General features: G+C 33.7%; 1 protein-coding gene across 2 annotated transcripts in view; it reads right to left on the bottom strand.

The window, feature by feature from the left end:
* USP14 (ubiquitin specific peptidase 14) overlaps positions 1 to 19,955 on the bottom strand; it is a 78,335-nt gene that overhangs the window by 13,970 nt on the left and 44,410 nt on the right. For both annotated transcript variants that reach the window (XM_077135848.1, XM_077135849.1), the window contains 8 exons: positions 12,705 to 12,763; positions 9,664 to 9,794; positions 8,698 to 8,778; positions 8,223 to 8,308; positions 7,389 to 7,503; positions 4,881 to 4,946; positions 4,654 to 4,746; positions 2,569 to 2,694 (listed from right to left, as the gene is read on the bottom strand). In XM_077135848.1, coding sequence (XP_076991963.1) covers positions 2,569 to 2,694; positions 4,654 to 4,746; positions 4,881 to 4,946; positions 7,389 to 7,503; positions 8,223 to 8,308; positions 8,698 to 8,778; positions 9,664 to 9,794; positions 12,705 to 12,763 — 757 coding nt within the window. The remainder of the gene's footprint in view (positions 1 to 2,568; positions 2,695 to 4,653; positions 4,747 to 4,880; positions 4,947 to 7,388; positions 7,504 to 8,222; positions 8,309 to 8,697; positions 8,779 to 9,663; positions 9,795 to 12,704; positions 12,764 to 19,955) is intronic.

Below are 19,955 nucleotides of genomic sequence, written 5' to 3'. Positions count from 1 at the left end.
TCTTCATGATCTTGTGCTAGGCAATGGGCTCCCAGACTACACCAAAAGCACAAGCCAACAAAAGAAAAATATAGCAAGATGAGACTTCATTAAAATTAAAAACTTTCCTGCAAAGGACTTCATCCTGAAGGTAAAAAGACAACCTAGAGAATAGGAGAAAATATTTGATAACCACATATCTGATAAGGGTTTATTATACAGAATATACAAAACAATCCTATAACTCAATAAAAAGACAAAAAACCCAATTTAAAAAGTCAATAGACTCGAACAGACATATCTCCAAAAAAGATATACAAATGGCAAAAAGCGCAGATGCTCAACATCATTAATCATTAGGGAAATGCAAACCAATACCACAATACCATACCATTTTATGGGCACTAGAATGGCTACTATTTAAAAAAAAAAAGGAAAGTGTGAGAGAAGATGTGGGGATAACAGAACATTCACCCATGCTGGTGGCAATGTAAAATGGTTCAGCTGCTGTGGAAGACAGATTAGCAGTTCTCAGAAAGTTAAGTATAGAATTATCATATGTTCTAGCAATACCACTCCTTGGAATATACCCCAAAGAATTGAAAGCAGGGGCTTGAACAGATATTTGTACACTGATATTCATACCAACATTATTTACAACGGCCAAAAGATGGAAGCAACCCATGCCTATCAACAGATGAATGGATAAGTAGTGCTATCTACATAAAGTAGAATATTATTCAGCCATGGGAAGTTCTGATGCATCATGTGACAACATGATTGAACTTGGAAAGTTCACACTGAATAAAATAAGTCAGACACAGAAGGACAGATATTGTATGATCTTACTGATATGAAATAATCAGAATATGCAAAGTCAAAGAGTCAAAAACTAGAGTACAGTTTACTAAGCAGGGTGGGGTTAAAGAATGGGGAATTAATGTTTAATTGGTACACAGTTTCTATTTGAGCTGATGGAAAAGTTTTGATAACAGACGGTGGTAATGGTGGCATTGTGAATGTAATTAACACCACTGAAGTATGTTTGAATGTGGTTAAAACGGGAAGTTTTAGGTGGTATTTATGTTTCTAGAATAAGATGTTTTTTAAAACATAGGACTGTACAACATCAGTTCAACAGTGTACCCTAGTGTTACTATGGACTACAATTAATAGCACAATTACATTAACATTGTTTAAGCAATTATAACAAAGGTAACACGCTAATGCAAAGTGTTAATACTAGGGAAAATGGCATGTGGGGGAAGGTACATGGGAGTTGTACATTTTCTTAGTGATTTTTCCTTAAACTTAAAAGTTTTCAAAAAACAAACAAATTCAAAGGGGAGTTAAAAAAAAAAAAAACCCATGCGCAAATGTTTTTAGCAGTTCTTTTTCACAATAGACAAAATAGGAAACAATCCAGATGCCCTTCACTGGGTGAACAGACAGATGGTGGCACATCTATACCATGGAATACCGCACAGCAATTAAAAAAATAATAAATTCGCTGATATACACAATAACACATATGAATCTCCAGAGAATTATGTTGTGTGAAAAAAAGGCAATTCCAAAAGGTCATATACTGTATGATTCCATTTATATGATATTCTTGAAATGACAAAATTTTGAAATGCAGAACATAATGATGGTTGCCAGAGATTAAAATGGGGTGGATATGGGGCAGAAAGGAAGTGGGGATCGCTTGAGAAGGGTAACATAAGGGATCCCTGCGATGGAAATGTTCTGTATCTTGGCTGAATCAACATCAATATCCTGGGTGTGATGTTGCACTACAGTTTTATGAGATGTTATCACTGGAGAAAACTGATCTCCAGATCTCCTTGTATTATACCTGGTAACTGCATGTGACTCTACATATTCTCAAAATGAAAAGTTTAATTTTTAAAATATTGCTTTTAACACATACACACAAAAATGGCAATATGCAAAAGTATTTCATTTTAAAACTTGATATAGAACATCATGCTAAAAAATTTCTAGTTACCAAGAAATCTTTTCCATTTTGAAGAAAAAAATTTCAACATATAATTTGGTTGTATAAGAATGTAAAACAATAGAACAATACAATTTAGTAAACATAAAGTTGCTAAGATTATGATTTTAGCTGTTATACGATTAGCAGAACCTATTAAAAGATACAATTCAGTTGTCACAGTGGACATAAATGAACCAATATTCTCTGCCTCCAATTCTATCTAAAATTGGGGATAATTTCATAATTTACAAGGAAAATATTAAGACATGCTGAATACACTAGGTAAGATCTTGTGTGACGTTCTTTGAGGAGGATAAATATAAAGGGATACAAATGGAGAACAGAAAATATTAGAATACTTAATCTACCATGCAGGGTTCCTTTACCATACTAGGTTTCTTATTTTTTGTGTTAAAATACCCCTAAAACTTTAAAGGCCTACACCAATATCATATAGAATGTGTATATTTACTAACTGAAATAAAGGTGCATTTATTTTTACTAGCAGATTAACAATACAAAGTAACTGTTGAAGACTGATCGAAGACTAAAATATTAGGATTAGGAAGTCGGCAATAAGAACTTACTGTCTTTGGCTGATTCACTTTTTTATCTTCTAGATCTTTGAATTTTGATCGAAAAGAGATCATTTTCTCTTGAAGTTCTGGTGTACACAGTTCATATACATCCAACATAAGAGGAAATTTAACATCCTACATATAAATCAAAGTAAAAAATAATGCATAAAACACTTATTAGAGTTCAATAAGTTAAAGTGTTTATCTTATTTAAAGTAATGCTTTCACAATTCAAATAAAGTTGAAAATAAAGTCAGTGAAAATCATTTGGAAATTCCTGCAGTTACAAACCTCTTGGTGCTTACCCTCAAGAGTGAATCTGGTTCTAACTTTTTTGAAGTAAATTTTCAAAACATTCTTTTTCCATTGGACATTCTAACTCATGAAATTAACCAGAGAAGCTACTAAAATTTATATGAAACATTTCAGAAATATTAAACCAGATGCTATGAAAATGATGGGTCCCCAAAGCAAGCAGTAAAGTCAACTTACAAAAGGGGTCATTTATGACTTTTTCTTTTGAATCTGAGATACAATTTTACATAGAAACAATAGCAATAAAGTTCAATGACTAAAATTAATATACATTCAAAGTTAACACTAGCAGATACTTCAACTACATTTAACCTTCTCATATAGTACTAAGTATAGTGGAAAATATATTATGAATTTCAGCTCAGTATACTAGAATTATATACCTTTACTTCTCCAAGGAACAGGGATTCTATGAAGTAACAGAGCCAAAGCTCAAAAAAAAAAAAAAACCCAGTAAAATCATAAGGATATTTCCTAAATCAAGGGATTATAATCTGCATGCTGTTTGGGTACCAGAAATTTAACTCTCTTGCCTTTCACCTGAGCAGTATAATGAAAAACTTGGCTGGTCTTTGTCTTCTGGATGGAAGCAAGCTCTGAGTCTTTGGAATTTCCCAGAATAGCAGTGTCGTTTTTGTCCTATATCATGTGCCCAGGACCTTACCTGATAAATCATATGCTAAGATGATGACAGAGAGGGACCAACTACACCTGCAATCTTAGGGTGGGAAGTGGCCCCATCACAGGAAAGAATAGCTAGGTAATTTGGAATCTGAGGCTTTGAACCACACATATGGTATCAGCCCATCTCCCTGACTTCTGGGAAGGCAGAAGGACTGTGGATTGAATTCAGCCACACAGATGGTGATTCTATCAGTCATGCCTACATAACACGATCACATATAAACTCAGAACACTTGAAGACACAATGAGCTTCATGACTGAGAAAATACCTATCTGACCCGGGAGGGCAATGTGTTGATTCCATGTGATTTTCAGACTCTTCCAGATCTCACCCTACCTATCTCTTCTTTTGACTTATTTGCATCTTTTGACTATAATAAGTTTAATTATAAGTATGGCACTGACAGTGAATCCTGCGAGTTGTTCTAGCAAATTATCAAACCTGAGGGGCATGAGGGAACTCCCAAATTTGTAGCCAGTTGGTCAGAAATAAGGGTGGGCCTGGCCCCCCAAACTTGTCACCAGCACTTGAAAGGCAATCCTACCCTGTGAGAGCCGGCCTAACTCCAGGTAGTCATAATTGAATTGGAATGACCTACTGCAGTATTAGCAGGTGATGTTGTTGGAAGCTGGCAGAAGCTTTCAATAATCCTTATAACCTGGAAAAATGAAACCATCTAGAATGCAGTGCTATGTATTATACTTCCTCCTACTTCATCCCCACACCCTCAAACCAACAAATCATTACCTCAAGTTGAAGATCTGCTATAGGGCAGTGTTTCTGGGGAGCATGGGGCATCATAAGAATTAATCCTGGATCTTTTTAAAACTATAAAACCCCAGATCCCACCCAAGACTTAATCTATTAGATGCTTTAGAGATAGAAGCCAGGCATGTGTATGATTAGAAAAAAGTAGGACAGTAGGTAATTCCAATGCACATTTCTTGGTTATGAACCACTTGACTCCTCTAAATATTTTGAGGAAGGCTCAACTACCCACTACCCCTAAACAAATAAAGAAATGTACTATAAGTTAGGAACTGCCTTCAAAGAATTATAATAATTTATTATACAAGCAAAAATTAATTACTAACCTTAAGAACTTTGGCATTCACAGATTCCTTCTCTTTATAAAAAAATCGAACCATCTGAATAGTCAAGTAAGCAGGTAACCGGCTTATTTTGGACTAAGGTGAGAAAATGAAAAGAAATTCTATTAGATCCAAATACTATACAAGTTTTTAATTTCTTTGCAGTAAAAATTAACTGAAAGCCTTTCAATGAAATGGCGTTAGACTTCAAAATGTGAAGCACAGCTTACCGATTTTATATACAAAGCATTTCTTTGCAATGTTGGAGACTGTTTAGTGATTTCTTCCTGAAGTCGCTAAAAAAAGAAAAAAAGAAACTAGGTCTAAAGAATTTTTTTCTGCAATACTGAATAACAGCTCTAATTCTTTTAAAAATTAGCAATAATGTACTCTGCTTTAAGAAAACAGACATGCAAAAAATCACCGTTAAAACAATTCACTGTTGATGTTTACAAGTACGTTATAGTTCTGTAATAATTTTTTAGTTTGATTTTTAAAAATTACTAATCACATTATAAAAGTAATCACCAGAGTAGCTTCCTAATAATTCACCCAATTTATTCAGCAGCAAAGAGTTAGAGAAACGTTTAGAGCCAAACTACTTAAGAACAATCAGACCAAATGACAATAAAGTATCATAAAATTATCATGATAATATATACACCTCAGGAATTACATATCTTAAAGTATATCTGATGCGATGTTATTCGTCAGATAAGCTCTACCTATTACCACCCATCCACTATCATCTAAAGCTTCCAAGCATAATGAGTTTTTCTAGAATTTCACAAAATTATGAAGAAAATAGCATCATGGAGAGACACTGGCAAAACATTAAATTCCACATTCTCCAATTAACACTTATACTTCAATTTTTGATACCCTGAAACTTACACATCAGGATTTACATTACAGGACTCTGCGTATGCCAATTTGAATCTGCTGTGTACAAAGAAAAGCCAAATTCTTTAATCCTCATTCAATATTGCTGGTTAGGGAGTGTTCTGGTTGTTTTCATAGAGATGTGACCCACCCAATTGTGGGTGGTAACTTTTGATTAGATGACTTCCATAAAGATGCATCTCTACCCATTCAAGGTGGGGTTGCTTACTGGAGCCCTTTAAAGAAGGAACCATTTTGGAAAAAGCTTTAGCGCCCAGGCAGCCAGAGACCTTCAGAGATTAAGAAGGAAAATGTCCCTAGGGGAGCTTCATGAAACAAGAAGCTGGGAAACAAAGCTAGCAGACTTCATCATGTGCCCTTTCAGCTGAGAGAAAATTACCAAACTTCATCAGCTTTTCTTGAGTGAAGGTAACCTCTTATTGGTACCTTAATTTGGACATTTTCATAGCCTTGTCTTAGTTTAGACATTTTCATGGCCTTAAAACTGTAAACTTGCAATTTAATAAATTCCTCTTTTTAAAAGCTGTCCTGTTTCTGGTATATCACATTCCAGCAGCTTGCAAACTAGAACAGTGAGCTAGTTAGTTTTTGTGTGCTTTTAAAATGAACGTCTCCTTTAACCACCACCCTTCCCTCAATATCACAAGGTAAAGAATATCAGTCTCTCTCTTCTTCTGCCCACATTTACCAACCCTAGTCAACCTTATTCCAAACCATAGGTGGGAGCTCCCTGACAAATTATCTTGTTTAGTCATATAATCTCTGCCTACCTTTCCACTCTTCCCCAGCATAGTCCTCTGTACCTATTCCAACATTTATTTCCTTTGATTGATTATTTTTCTTTCTTAAAAGAATTATTGGTCATGGCTAGAGGAGAGTGCAAAGGGGACCAACCAAAAAAATTTTTTTTAATTCTGCCCTCCAGGTCTTCTTTCAAATATCTAGGTATTATAATGTTTACCTTATAAAATAAACGATCCCAATTTTTTGTGCCTTTGAAAGTCAGTAGAGTCATTTGAACTACAATTTGAAACTCATTAAAAGAAGACATCAGTTTAAATTCAAAGAACCTTAAGAGAGGTACATATTCACCAAACCATTCCAAATTAATGCAACAGCAAGCAGAACTTATATTTCATCAAGAAGCAGAGTGGAAGTACGCATTTTGGTTATGTGCATTCTCCAGTATGGCACTGGGGAAAGAGTACTAACTGAATACTGAGAGAACAAAGTCTCTTGGCTACAAACCAACTGAATAAATTAAATTCTAGGGTCTCAAACGCAATTCAGGACAATGGCAAAATGACTACAAGCCCCGATTTGCACAGCACAATCTCAATTTACACCTCATAAATTGCTAATATATCACCATTCAATCTCAAAAGTGTCCTGGTTTGGACAGTAAATTTTTGAGTCCCCCTTAAAGGTTAGGAGCAGGGACTTTGTGGTTACAGCTTTATATAAGTTTCCGCTTAATCCTCAAAACAACCCTCATTTTTCATGTAAAAAAACAGAAGTATGAACAGACTAATTAAGTAACTTGCCTTAAGGTATTCTCCAAGTAAGTTATAGCACCTGTGAAAACAACTACATCTAAGAAAAAATTAAATTTTCTCTTGCTCAGTAAACATCTATTGAGTACTCTAAAATAAAACAAGGCAAAGTACAAAGCACTAGGTGCTACTTTACATTGTGAGTTACAGGACTATCCTTGTTGAGTAAAAGTGAAATGTGTCAAATCAGTTAGTATGTGAAACCATGCTAAGAATGTATTTCTCTGTGAAATTAAAAGCTATGTTAAAATTTGTTTGGTTTCTGGATTTAACTGTTCTTACCAATTTAAGTCCTGTAAAAAGATATTTGACTTCTTGATTGATAAAGCAGCTAAGCTGAAGCTGATTTTCTTTTCCTTTTGTTACTTCTTCTTCTTCAGATTCTGTACATTTCATGCTTTGTGAATTAAGGTAAGGAGCATGCTAATAGACGTTCAGTTTATTATATCATCTTGAAAATAATAAATTATTCTAATGCTATTAAAATTAACAGTTATCATGCACTGGTATTTAAAACACTTTTGGTTTCCTAATAGATTTATGTCACTTCCGAATGCTCATTCATCTACCAACAAATCTATAGACCACACTGAGCAACAAATGTGTGTAAAAAAACAAAAATGCAAAGGATAAACTCTAAACAATTTTAAATTAGAATATACGTCCTTAATATGATCTTAATGACCCAATGATAAACAAACAGAAAACTTTTCTAAATGTCTACCTATGAGCTAGAAAATACCCTCCCTGATTCATGTGTTATGTATTGATTCAATTTCATGAATATAATTTAGCTGATACATTGTTTCATACATTAAAAATCAGTTCTCCATGAGGTGGATCAATGAGGCTGAGTCTGCTAAAAATGTCCTTAGGAATATATAATGAGTATTCTTAAAGTGTATATTTATCTAAACCTTAAGATCATTCAAATGGGTACATTTCTCCAAACTCTCTATTTCTATTATTATAGTTTTTAGGCATAAAAATCTCTGAAGAATTTATTTTCTTTATACCACACAGCCACCCCAATCAGCCAGCTATGCTATTTATACCAATTCATTTCAACTAAGTCATAAATACAGTCTAAATTTAACTCTCAGCTCATAAGGATACGTAGTTTCAAACTCAACACCAAAGAACTGATCAATTAAACTTTTCTTTTTAGAAGGTGTCACTGCTGATGCAGATGAAGAATCTGTCTGCAAAAATTAAAATGAAATAGATTTTAATTTTACTTTAAATAGATATTAGTGTACAGCTCCTCCCATACAATACAGCTTAATAATACATATTTAAGCTTAGTAAAATGTAGCCCCTTTCTGTAAAATCTTACTGTTCAAAAAACAATACCAAAAGACTACAGGAGCTCAATATCAAAGGATTCAGTTTAATACATAATGCATTGAATTCAAGTGTCAAATAAAGCTTCTAAACTTTGACTATAGATTGAACATCTGAAGTATTTAAGTACATGTCTACCTATTAAGATGAATTTATTTCAAAGCCTCTGGAGGTAAAAAACAAAACTAAAAACGAAAAAAAAATCAAGGTAGATGACTCTCTACAATCATGAATATATTTCAATTACTTCTTTAACAGAATCATCCTCTAAGGCTTCCAATTTCTGTTGTAATACTCGCATCATTTGTATCCAACATTCATTTGCATCCTGTTAAAAACAAAAAATGACACTGAGTAAACCTGGCTATGATACTGTTTGTCCTATAAATTTTTCAAAATAATTACTGTTTCCTTAGGGAAGAGAGCAGTTTTATTCTTTAAAATATTAGGCTAACTCAGATACTATATCATCTTTAAAAAAATAAAGAATTTCAGAATAGTTTTTTCATTTACCCAATAGATATTTACTAAGTTTCCACTTGAGCCAAACACTGTTTTACACACTAGAAATACATAGCAGTGAATAAAAGAGAAAAAGTCCTAAAGGAGTCATAGATAAAAATATAACATAAATTCAGGTACAGATAAGGGCTATAAAGAAAACTACAGCAGTGAATATGAACAAAGTGAATAGGAGAAGGGGAATGTGCTATTTAAATAGGATGGTCAAAGAAGGTCACTCATAGGCCACGCCACCCAAATGAAAAGAAGTAAAGGAACAAGGGCAAAGGCCCTACATGAGAGGGTCTGCTTAGGAAATAGCAAGGAAGCCAGTGTGCCTGGAGAGAAGTGAGCAAGGGAAGCATAGTACAGGACGATCCCAGAGAGGTAGCTGGATACTAGGTTATTTAGGACTAGGACAGAAAACCACTACGGGGTTTTGAAAAAGGGAGTGACATAATCTCATGAACAATTTAAAAAAGACACTGGGGCAGTGTGAAGAAACATTGCAGAGGCTAAAGCAGAAACAGGATGATCAGCTTATGGACTACTGCAACAGTCCAAACAAGAGATAATGGTAGCGAGAAACTAGGGTCAACTAAAAATCTGTATTTTCAAATATACTCCAGACTAGGTGTGGGGAAAGTAATAACAATACAAAACCTGTTTTATAATTTACAAAATGAAAACCACATAATGTCGCCATGATTACCTGTTGAAGATATTGTCCTTGTTCACCCTTCTCTGCAAACTGAGGGAAAGCCATGTGCAAAAACTGCAGTAGAATAATAGGTGGAATACTAGAAGAAGTTTTATCCATGGAGTCAAACAAATCTCTAAGGGCTTAAAAACAAAGCAAACATTGTCTTACGAAGATAGTGACATATTTAATACATTATAATACTGTAAAATAAAAACAAAAACCTGCTTAAGAACTATTATTAGATAACCATTTCTTTTGCAATGGGACTACTAATTAGAAAGAGAAAAATATTCATTCTTAAACTAGAACTCACCAGAAAACCTTATTAAAACCTTATAATGCTATCACACTAGCTATAAACAGCTTCTAAGCCCTGCCTTTCTCCCTCTTTCCTTGCCAGCCTTTGTCTTCCCAAACAAAGCAGGATGCATTAACTCAATACAGAGAACACATAACCTTTGTCTGGGGATCAAACAGGCATGTTACTACTGCCCTGCCACTATGAATCAGGCCATCAGATCACGACTACCAGCTAACCTCCCTGTGAACCCAGAGTTGATTCCTATCTACTCAAAGCCTAGACACTGAACTCTGGTTCCTCAGACACACTTCCTGACTCTAGTAAACAGTCAAGACCAAAGTAATTAGTCTTCTTCAAACGTTTCACCTGTTTATCATCTCTCAGTCATGGATGCAGCTCTTCTCTCTGAATCCAGAATATTTTTTCTCTGTAGACATCCTAGCTATTACAGAGGTCCAACCACTTGGAATTACACATGTACAGGAAACTCTGATCTCATTTATCTTGGCTGGTTCGTTTTAATATTTCACATCTTAATACATAAGATATGAAATATCATCATTATTATATAGATTTAAGTCCAGTAAATGCTACAGCATTTCAGCAAAAAGCAGATGCTTAATAAAACGTTTCTGAATGAAAAAAAAAACCACAGTACTGAAAAAATGCTTTAGAATTTAGACAACTTTCCAAGCTAATCATTTTTATAATAAAAAAGCCTAAATTCTAACAACATTTCAAAAGTACATACCAGTCAAATGAAACATTACATAAAGCTTAATATTTACTATAAACAGAGCATCTCAAAGGTAATTGCATGAGTTTGAAAAAAAAGTCAAGGAACAAAGTTGTGATTAAAAAAGACTAATGAGACATGAAAACTAAATGCTATGTCTGATCCTGGATTGGATCCTGAAGCAGAAAGGAAAAAAGAACTTTCAAGTGGACATTACCGGGATAATTGGCAAAATCTGAATCAAGTCTGTATTTTAGAGTACTAAACTAATGTTAAATTATTAGATTTTGAAAATTGATAATTGCCCGTGTTATTGGGAAATACCTACTGGAGTCTTCAGAATTAAAAGACATGATATCTGCACTCTAAAATGGTCCAGAAAAAGTTACATGCATTAGAGAGAGAGAGAGATGATAAACCAAATATGACAAAAAGTTAGTAACCGGAGAATTCTTGCTGTAAATTAAAAATTATTTCAAAATAAAAAGCAAAAAAGTCAAGAAGTAAAATATATAAAGAATAGTATTTTTCATCTCACTACTACTGTAAGCCAGGTCCCCTCTGACAATGGAGAAGATGCTGAAATTCTGAGTTACTCTTAGATACCCAAAGCAATCAAATGAACTAGGTAGAAGCAATCACATTTTCTCCTTAAAAATTATTTTAATTTTAACATATAAACTAAATCTACTTTCAGGAAAAAAATGTTGAAGGAAAATCTCCTGAACTCACTTTATAACCACTAGGATGGTTATCATCAAAACGCCAGAGAATAATGTTGAAGATGTGGAAGCTGGAATCCTCATATATAGCTGGTGGAATTGTAAAATAGTCACTTTGAAAAAATGTGACAGTTCCTCAAAGGGTTAAATGTAAGAACTGTCACATGATCTAACACTTCCATTCTAGTTATATACCAGGAGAAATGGAAATATGACCACACAAAGACTTTTACACGAATGGTTAACAGAATTATCCATAACAGCCAAAAAAGTAGAAATAACACAAATGTCCATCAATTGATAAATGGATACATGTGTTATATACATACAATGGAGTACTGATCAGCCACAAGAAAAGAGTAATATACTGATAGATGTTACATCATGGATGAACTTTGAAAACAATACGCTAACTGAAAGAAGCTAGTCACACACAAAAAAAGATCACATAAGGTGTGGTTCCATTTATATGAAAAATCCACATTAGGCAAATCTATAGACAGAATGTAGATTAGCAGTTGCCTAAGACTGGGACAGGAGGAAAAGGAAGTGATTGCTAAACGGTAGAGAGTTTCTTTCTGGAGTACTAAAAATGTTCTAACGGTGACTGTGGTAATGAATGCACAACTTTGAAAATACTAAAAAAATCAAACAGCACGTTAAATAGGTGAAGTATATAGTATGTGAATTATATTTATTGTCAATAAACCTGTTACAAAAAAAAAAAAAAAAAAGCATGGCTGGGAAAACCCTATCAACCTAGCCCAATGATTTAAGAGAGCAGGCATTTGTAAAAATGTACAAAACTGGGGTGGGAAGATATATGATCCCATGTAATGAAAATATAAACTATCTCTTACCCTTTAAGAATTTATATTTCTCCTTTACCTCATGCCACTTCTTTATACCGATACCCACTAACAGTCTCCTATATAATGATCAGGTCAACTATGATAAAACCTATCTGTGGATATCCCCAGAGCCATCTCCAAAGATATTATACAAATAGAATCTGAAGCCTAAATTATAATTTAATTCAAATACCATGAAGATTATTTTCCAAAAGGACAGACATCTCTGATTTATAACTTGGACAATACATTTCAAGCTGTTTAATGTAAGTATAAATACTCCAGATTCAATGAAGTGAGGTTTCAAACACACTGTATAAAATGAAAAGACATGAAACAAACTATGAGTGAAATACAATGTTTAATGACTACTTAATATACCCCTTTCTTGAAAAGTAGTCTATCTAAGATTAAGATTAATCTATTAAGATTAAGATTACCTGCAGTAATATACTGTGCTGAAGCCATTTCCCCTGAAGCTCTCAAGGCACCTGCATACCTAGGAAAGTTAAGACAGAATTAAATAATAGAATTCAATTCATTCAGAAACACAAGTGGGAAGGGATCAGTAAAAAGGACTTAGGACACCCTCCATCACAAATTTCTCAGAGCTACTGACACCTTTCTATTGTCTTTTCTTCTAGTCTTGCTCCCTAAGCATTACACCAGTAAAAAAGGAATGCTAAGAAAAATGGGATTTTGATGAGGCCAATTTTAAATTCTTTCCCCTAGTCTAACACCTAAAACCATGTATTTTCTGAAAGCACTGAAATGAAAAAGTAGACATAATACCCATTCTTACAAAGAAAACGAAAGTAACACAATTTCAGAAATAACAAGGAAAAAGAATAAGATCAAAACACATAAAAAAATCATATACCTATATTCAGCACTAACTTGCTGTTTAATCCTAAATCTCTTGAATTTTGAATCAGTTTGCTCATCTATAAAATGAGAGGTTTCTAATAAATGTTTTCTCAACTTACTTTCTAGCTTTATGACTCTCAATTAACTTTCAACAGTACAAAAGTTTGGCCATCCAAAAAAAAATATTCAAACTACAGTCATTACTCTTAGACATTATTCATCTCAATGTCTTGTGATAAATGATTAGAAATTATTATTCAGATTTTATCAAACATTGGTGGGGAGGGGATAAGATTGCATATTCATTATAATTAAAACTATGCTTACAAAAATAAAGAAAAGAACAAAAATTAAAGAAGAAAAACAAAATAAATTTTAAAAAACTGTGCTTATGTACTATAAACCCACAAGAGTGACTAAAATGAAAAAGAACAATATCACCTAGTGGTATTGGTTAGAATGTGGAGCAACCAGAACTACTGATAAAGCCAATAATATGAATAAATCTCCAAAATGTTATGCTAAGAAAATAATAAAAAATAAAATAAAATACAACTTGCATGACTTCAGTTAACTTCTAAAATAGGCAAAACTAATATAAGATCGGTGATTGCTAGAGGTGGAGAGGTACAAAGGGGATGAGGGGGAAATAGGGGTGAGGAATGAGTGGAAAGACAATAATGAAACTTTCTGTAATGATGGGAATATTCTTTGCTCTGACAGGGTAGCGAGTTACAGAAAATCTGCTTTGATCAGTTTTAACAAGGCAAACACGGTGTGCATTTTACTATATGTAAATGATACCTCAATTTAAACAAAAAAACAGGAAGCCTATGCTTATATAAATAGAATGAAAAAGGTCATGGAAAATATTTTTATAGTTTTCAACAAAACTGTAAACAAAATCGAAGGGTTTTCTTTTTTTTGCATGGGCAGGCACCAGGAATTGAACCCAGGTCTCTGGCATGACAAGTGAGAGCGCTGCCTGCTGAGCCACCATGGCCTGCCCTTTCTTTCGTTTTTGACCCTTTGGATACTATTTTAATTTTTCATGTTTACACAATAATGCCTAAAATAGATACGTTCATGAAAAAGTTAGAATGGGCATAGCTCAAATACCCCTAAAGATTGGGAGAAAGATCAAAGGATATGGAGGAGGTAAACAGAGAAGACAGAATTTAACAAATGACTATGACTACTGAATCATTATACTGATATTTCTTTTAGTCTCCAGTGTCTTGGAGCAACTCAAAGGAAAAAATCTGAAATTGTAGAACAGCACCCATATAAATTCTGAAATCTGTCCTATAACAACTTGTTATAATGTACTTTGAAATGTATTGTTCTGTATATGTTATATTTCACAATTAAAAAATGATTTTAAAAAAGATATGTTCATTTAAAAAAAAATCTGAAAATCAAATAGTTTACCTGTCAAAGACTTTGGCAAATTTTTTAAAGTTAAAATAAAGTACTAATATAATGGATGTATCCCAGAACATCAGTGAAATACTCCATACCATTGCTGTTGTTTCTGAATTTTACTTCTGGTTACCGAATAACATAAAATATTTCTACACCTATGTCAAAACTACACTAATTAATCATCATTCTTTTCCCTAGTAAGAAAACAGGAAAAGCACAGGTAATTTAATACCAACTGTGGTTTTAGAATCAAATCCTAACCTCAGGCCCTACAAATGTGGACTCATTTGTAAATAGGATCTTCAAAGATGCTTTTTAGATGAGGTCAAATTGAAGCAGGGTGGGCCTCAATCAAATGACTGAAGACCTTATATAAAGAAGTAATCTAAAAAGACACACAGGATGTCTGAGCAGCTGAAGCCATGGGAGCAAACCGAGGGAGACAAACCACCATGTCACAGAGACAAAGAGTGACTGCTAGCAAGCCACCATCAGAAGACTACAGACTGGAAAAAGTATGACCTGTCAATACCTGGATTTTAGACTTCTAGCCCAAATAAATTCCTGTTGTTTAAGGTAACCAGTGTGTTATTTCTCATAGTAGCTCTGGCAAACTAAGACAACAGCCAAAAAAAACACAATTTTATACCAATAAAATATATAATTTCTAATAAAACTAAAACTACTAACAGGCCAAATAACATTAACATTAAACTTTACAAAGAAAAACTGTTAAAAATAAAGAAAATAGACAAAAGTACTTAGAGATTTAAAAGACATTCTGAAAGGTTTTACAGATAAATGTAGTAAAGGAATACCTTTCCTAGTTTTTATCAAGTTCATAAATAAAAATTAATAAATTATATAGGAAGTCTGGTTATAACTGATAGAGTTGACAATGTATACTGAACTTTCTCCTATGAAAAGAGAACATCTTGGCTTTTCTAGCACCTGTGAAATCTTCAAAATAATCATACATCAGGTCTACAAGACAAATTCAAATTTCAAAAAGCTATATATAGGCCACAATCTTCACCCACGATGTAACAAACTTATAACATACTTTTTCATAAGTTCTAAATCTATGTACTAAATAATGTGGATTAAAATCTTGAGGCAGTCTCTCTAAGCCCAAATTGGCAAATGAAACCACTGCCCTCCCCACTATGTGGGACATGACATCCAGGGACGCAAGTTTCTCTGGCAGCATGGGAGATGATTCCTAGGGATGAGCCTGGTCCTGGAACCATGGGATCAACAATGCCATCCTGACAAAAAGGGGGAAAAGAAGTGCAACAAAGAAGGTATTAGTGACTAAGAGAGTTCAAATAGAGTCGAGAGGCTACCCTGGAGGTCACTCTTATGCAATCTTCAGTTAGACATTGCTACCTATCATAACTTGCCAAATCCCAACCAAAACCATTCCTGCCAATCCTAAAGAATACCTAGGGTGTTATATAAGATGTGACAAAGGTTCCATGCACTAAGGTAAATGGATTTCCAAAACCTACAACCTTCAGATGGGTCCCTGGACCAGATAAGTCCTAAAACGCACAAGGCCCAGCCTTTCCAGAACATCAACTAGTTCCATCCCCCTATTTCATATTCTCAACAGCCCCTTCCAATATGAAAAAGTTACAATGGGCATAGCCAAATACCCATAAAAAGTGGGAGAAAGATCAAAGGTGATGGTGGAGTTATACAGAGAAGGTCAGGTATAACAAATGAGTATGAGTGCTGAATCATTACGCTGATATTTCTTTTAGGTGCTCCAGAACCTTAGAGCAGTTAGAAGTAAAAATCTAAAACTGTAGAATTGTAATCCATACCAAACTCTGAAATCTGTTCTACAAATTGTTGCGATACACTTTGAAATGTATTGTTTTCATGTATATATATAATTTAAAGAGAAGCAGGAGTAAAACAGAGAAGATAAGATTTAACAAATGAATATGACTGTTGAATTATTATACTGATTTATCTGTTGGTCTCTAGTGTCTTGGAGAAGCTAGGAGAAAAAAATGAAAAATTGAGGAACTATAACCCATACCAAACTTTAAAATCTGTTCTATAACTACTTGTTAAAATGCACATGGAAATATGTTTTTTTGTATATATGCTATATTTCACAATAAAAAAACATTAAAAAAAAATCTTGGGGCAGGATGTAGAGCAAATGGAAAGTTCATACACTGCTGATGGAAATGTAAGTTGGTACAACCACATTGCAAACTATTTGGAAGAATCTACTGACAATGAACATACGCATATTTTATAACCCAGCAATTCCACTCCTAGGTATATTCCCAACAGTAACACATGCACTTGTACCCTAAAAACCATATAACAGGATGTTCAGAGTCAATTTTTCAAAATAGCCAAAAGCTGAAAATTACCCAAACATTCAAAACAAGAATGGATAACTAATTGGCAATACATTCAAACATAAAATACTATATAGTATGAACATTAATGAACCACAGCTACATGCAACACAGATGAACCAAACATAAGGAGCTAAACATACATAATTTGTATGCTTCTATTCATAAAGAGTACAAAACAGAAAAAATTCAACTGTTAGGTTAGAAGTTAGAACAGTATTTACAACTCTGAAAAGGGGTTAGAATAGTGAGTAAATGGGATATGTGAAGAGATTTCTGGATGGGGTGCTGGCAGGGTTCTGTTTCTTCATACTTGTGCTGATTACATGGATGTGTTCACTCTGAGATGATTCACTGATCTGTACACTTATAATTTGTGTACTTTTCTGTATAATCCAATAATTTAAAACAAATCTCGGGTAAAAAGGCGACAAATTTTACAACGATTTTTTTTTTTAAACATTTGAACAGCTTCATCTAATGTAGAGAACAAGCAAAATCAAAGATTAAATGCAGGTATCACTACACAAGAATGAAGAAAATATCAAGCATACAACATAAGAAGTTAAAACAGACAATAAAACAGACCTACAGAGAATACAAATAAGAAATTAAAACAAAAGTAGAATGAATTAGACAACTGAAGAACAAAATGAATAACAGCTGATTCTATGAAAATAAAACACAAGCCCATGACAAGATAATCAAGAGAGAAAAACACAAACACAACAAATAAAAGAATAATTCTTATGCTAATATGTTCTAGAGACATAAGGATAAGTTTGTGAGGAAACCAATTACTAAAACTAACTCTAGAAGAAACAGAAAATGTACATTTAAAATGAAAAAAAAAAAGGTTGTGTCTAGCCAATTTTATGGACAAGTTCCTTTGAGAACACATAATTCCTATACAAATTTGGAAAGAAAAATAAAATTCCAGAGATTATGAAAAGATGGAAAGATTTAGCTTAATTTTACATATAGCTAGTGTAACCTCAATACCAATTACAAGGTTAAAAAAAAAATGGGGGACTATAAATTAGTCTTACAAAGAAATAACAAAAAATCCTTTTAAAAAATACATGCAAATCAAAATTCAGCACTATACAGCAAAAGAACACAAATATTTCAGGAACATAAAGATGGCTTACTATTAGGTTATTATTAACATAATGTATCAGATATTTGTATGATACATTATCAACAAATAGCACTTAATTTTTTTTACTATGCATTTATTGAATATTCAAATGACAGAATATTTTCTTAATATGCTTAAGAATATTTCTGATTAAATCAAAGTCCAATATTTAACATTAAAATACAATGGAAAGGGCAGGCAACGGTGGCTCAGTGGCAGAGTTCTTGCCTGCCATGTCAGAGACCCGGGTTCAGCTCCTGGTGCCTACCCATGGTGGGGGGGGGGGGGGAACAATGGATAAATCAATAGGCCGAGCCCTCAATCCTGGGGTTCACCCCTATGAAGCTTATTCCTGCAAAGGATAGCTTAAGCCTACTTAAAATTAGGCCTAAAAGCCACTCCCAGGGAACCTCTTTTGTTGTTTAGATGTGGCCTCTCTCTCTAAGCCAACATAGCAAGTAAACTCACTGCCCTCCCCCTCTACATGGGACATGACTCCCAGGGGTGTAAATCTCCCTGGCAATGTGAGACAGAAATCTGGGGATACGACAGGACCTGGCACCAAGGGACTGAGAAAATCCTGACCAAAAGGGGGAAGAGAGAAATGAGAAAAAATAAAGTGCCTGAGATATTTCAGAGTCAAGTGGTTATCCTTGGAGGTTTTTTCTTAAGCATTATATAGATATCTTCGTTTTAGTTTATGGTATATTGGCGTGGCTAGAGGGAAGCACCTGAAACTGCAGAGCTGTGTTCCAGTAGCCTTGTTTCTTGGAAATGACTATATATAATGATATAGCTTTTACAAAGTAACTGTGTGATTGGGAAAACCTTGCATCTGATACTTCTTTTAACTAGGGTATAGTCTGATGAGTAAAAAATATGGATAAAAAATAAATAATAGGGCAGGCCACGATGGCTCAGCAGGGAGAGTTTTCACCTGCCATGCTAGAGACCAGGGTTCAATTCCTGGTGCCTGCCCAAGCGAAAAAAATAAATAAATAAAATAAATAAATAATATGGGGAACAAAGGTGAAAATAAATTGGGTAGATGGAAATACTAGTGGTCAATGAGAATGAGGGGTGAGGGGTACGGTATGTATGAGTTTTTTCTTTCTTATTTCTTTTTCTGGAATGATGCAAATGCTCAAAAAAAAAAAGAACATGGTGTTGAATATACAATTATGTGATGATACTGTGAGCCATACACCATGTCTTGAATGTTTGCATGTTAAGTTTTTTAACCAAAATATTTTTCTAAATAGCAAAAAAAAAAAAAAAAAGTACAATGGTATTCTTATTAGAATCAAAAGCAAGAGGAGAATATCCACCACCACCTAACACTTAAGACTATACTGAAGTTCTAGTCCGTGACATAAGTCAAGAAAGAAACATGAGGCAACTACCTGAAACAGACAAAACTATCCTGATCAGGTGTAGATATAATTACTGCTTTCCTAGGATGCGTTAAATAAATACCATGATATGGACTGATTTAGATAATGGAAATTTATTCGCTCAAGGTTAGTCTCCTGGTGTTTGGAGAAAAAAAGATAAAGTTAGATCACTACCTCATACCACAAGAGAGATGCAAATCACCAAAAACATAAATTGTTCAATCTCACCAATAATCAAAGGAATACAAAATTTGAGAAAATCCCCTATTCTTAGAAAAAGAAATTTATACTAATATTTAACATTGATAAATATGTTCAGATTATGGCACATTCATATTTTTCTACTTTTTGGATAAGAATTTACCAATAAATATCTAAGAAATAAAAGCATTTGCTCTAATCTATATACAGTAATTCTGCTTCCAGAAATTAATTCCAAGGAACTGTGTGCACAAAGATGTACTACAAAACTGTTTATCT

The sequence above is a fragment of the Tamandua tetradactyla genome, chromosome 18 (genome assembly GCF_023851605.1).
Source record: "Tamandua tetradactyla isolate mTamTet1 chromosome 18, mTamTet1.pri, whole genome shotgun sequence".
Lineage (NCBI taxonomy): Eukaryota > Metazoa > Chordata > Mammalia > Pilosa > Myrmecophagidae > Tamandua > Tamandua tetradactyla.
Note: the sequence above shows the minus strand (reverse complement) of the source record. Positions and strands in the feature narration are given on the sequence as shown.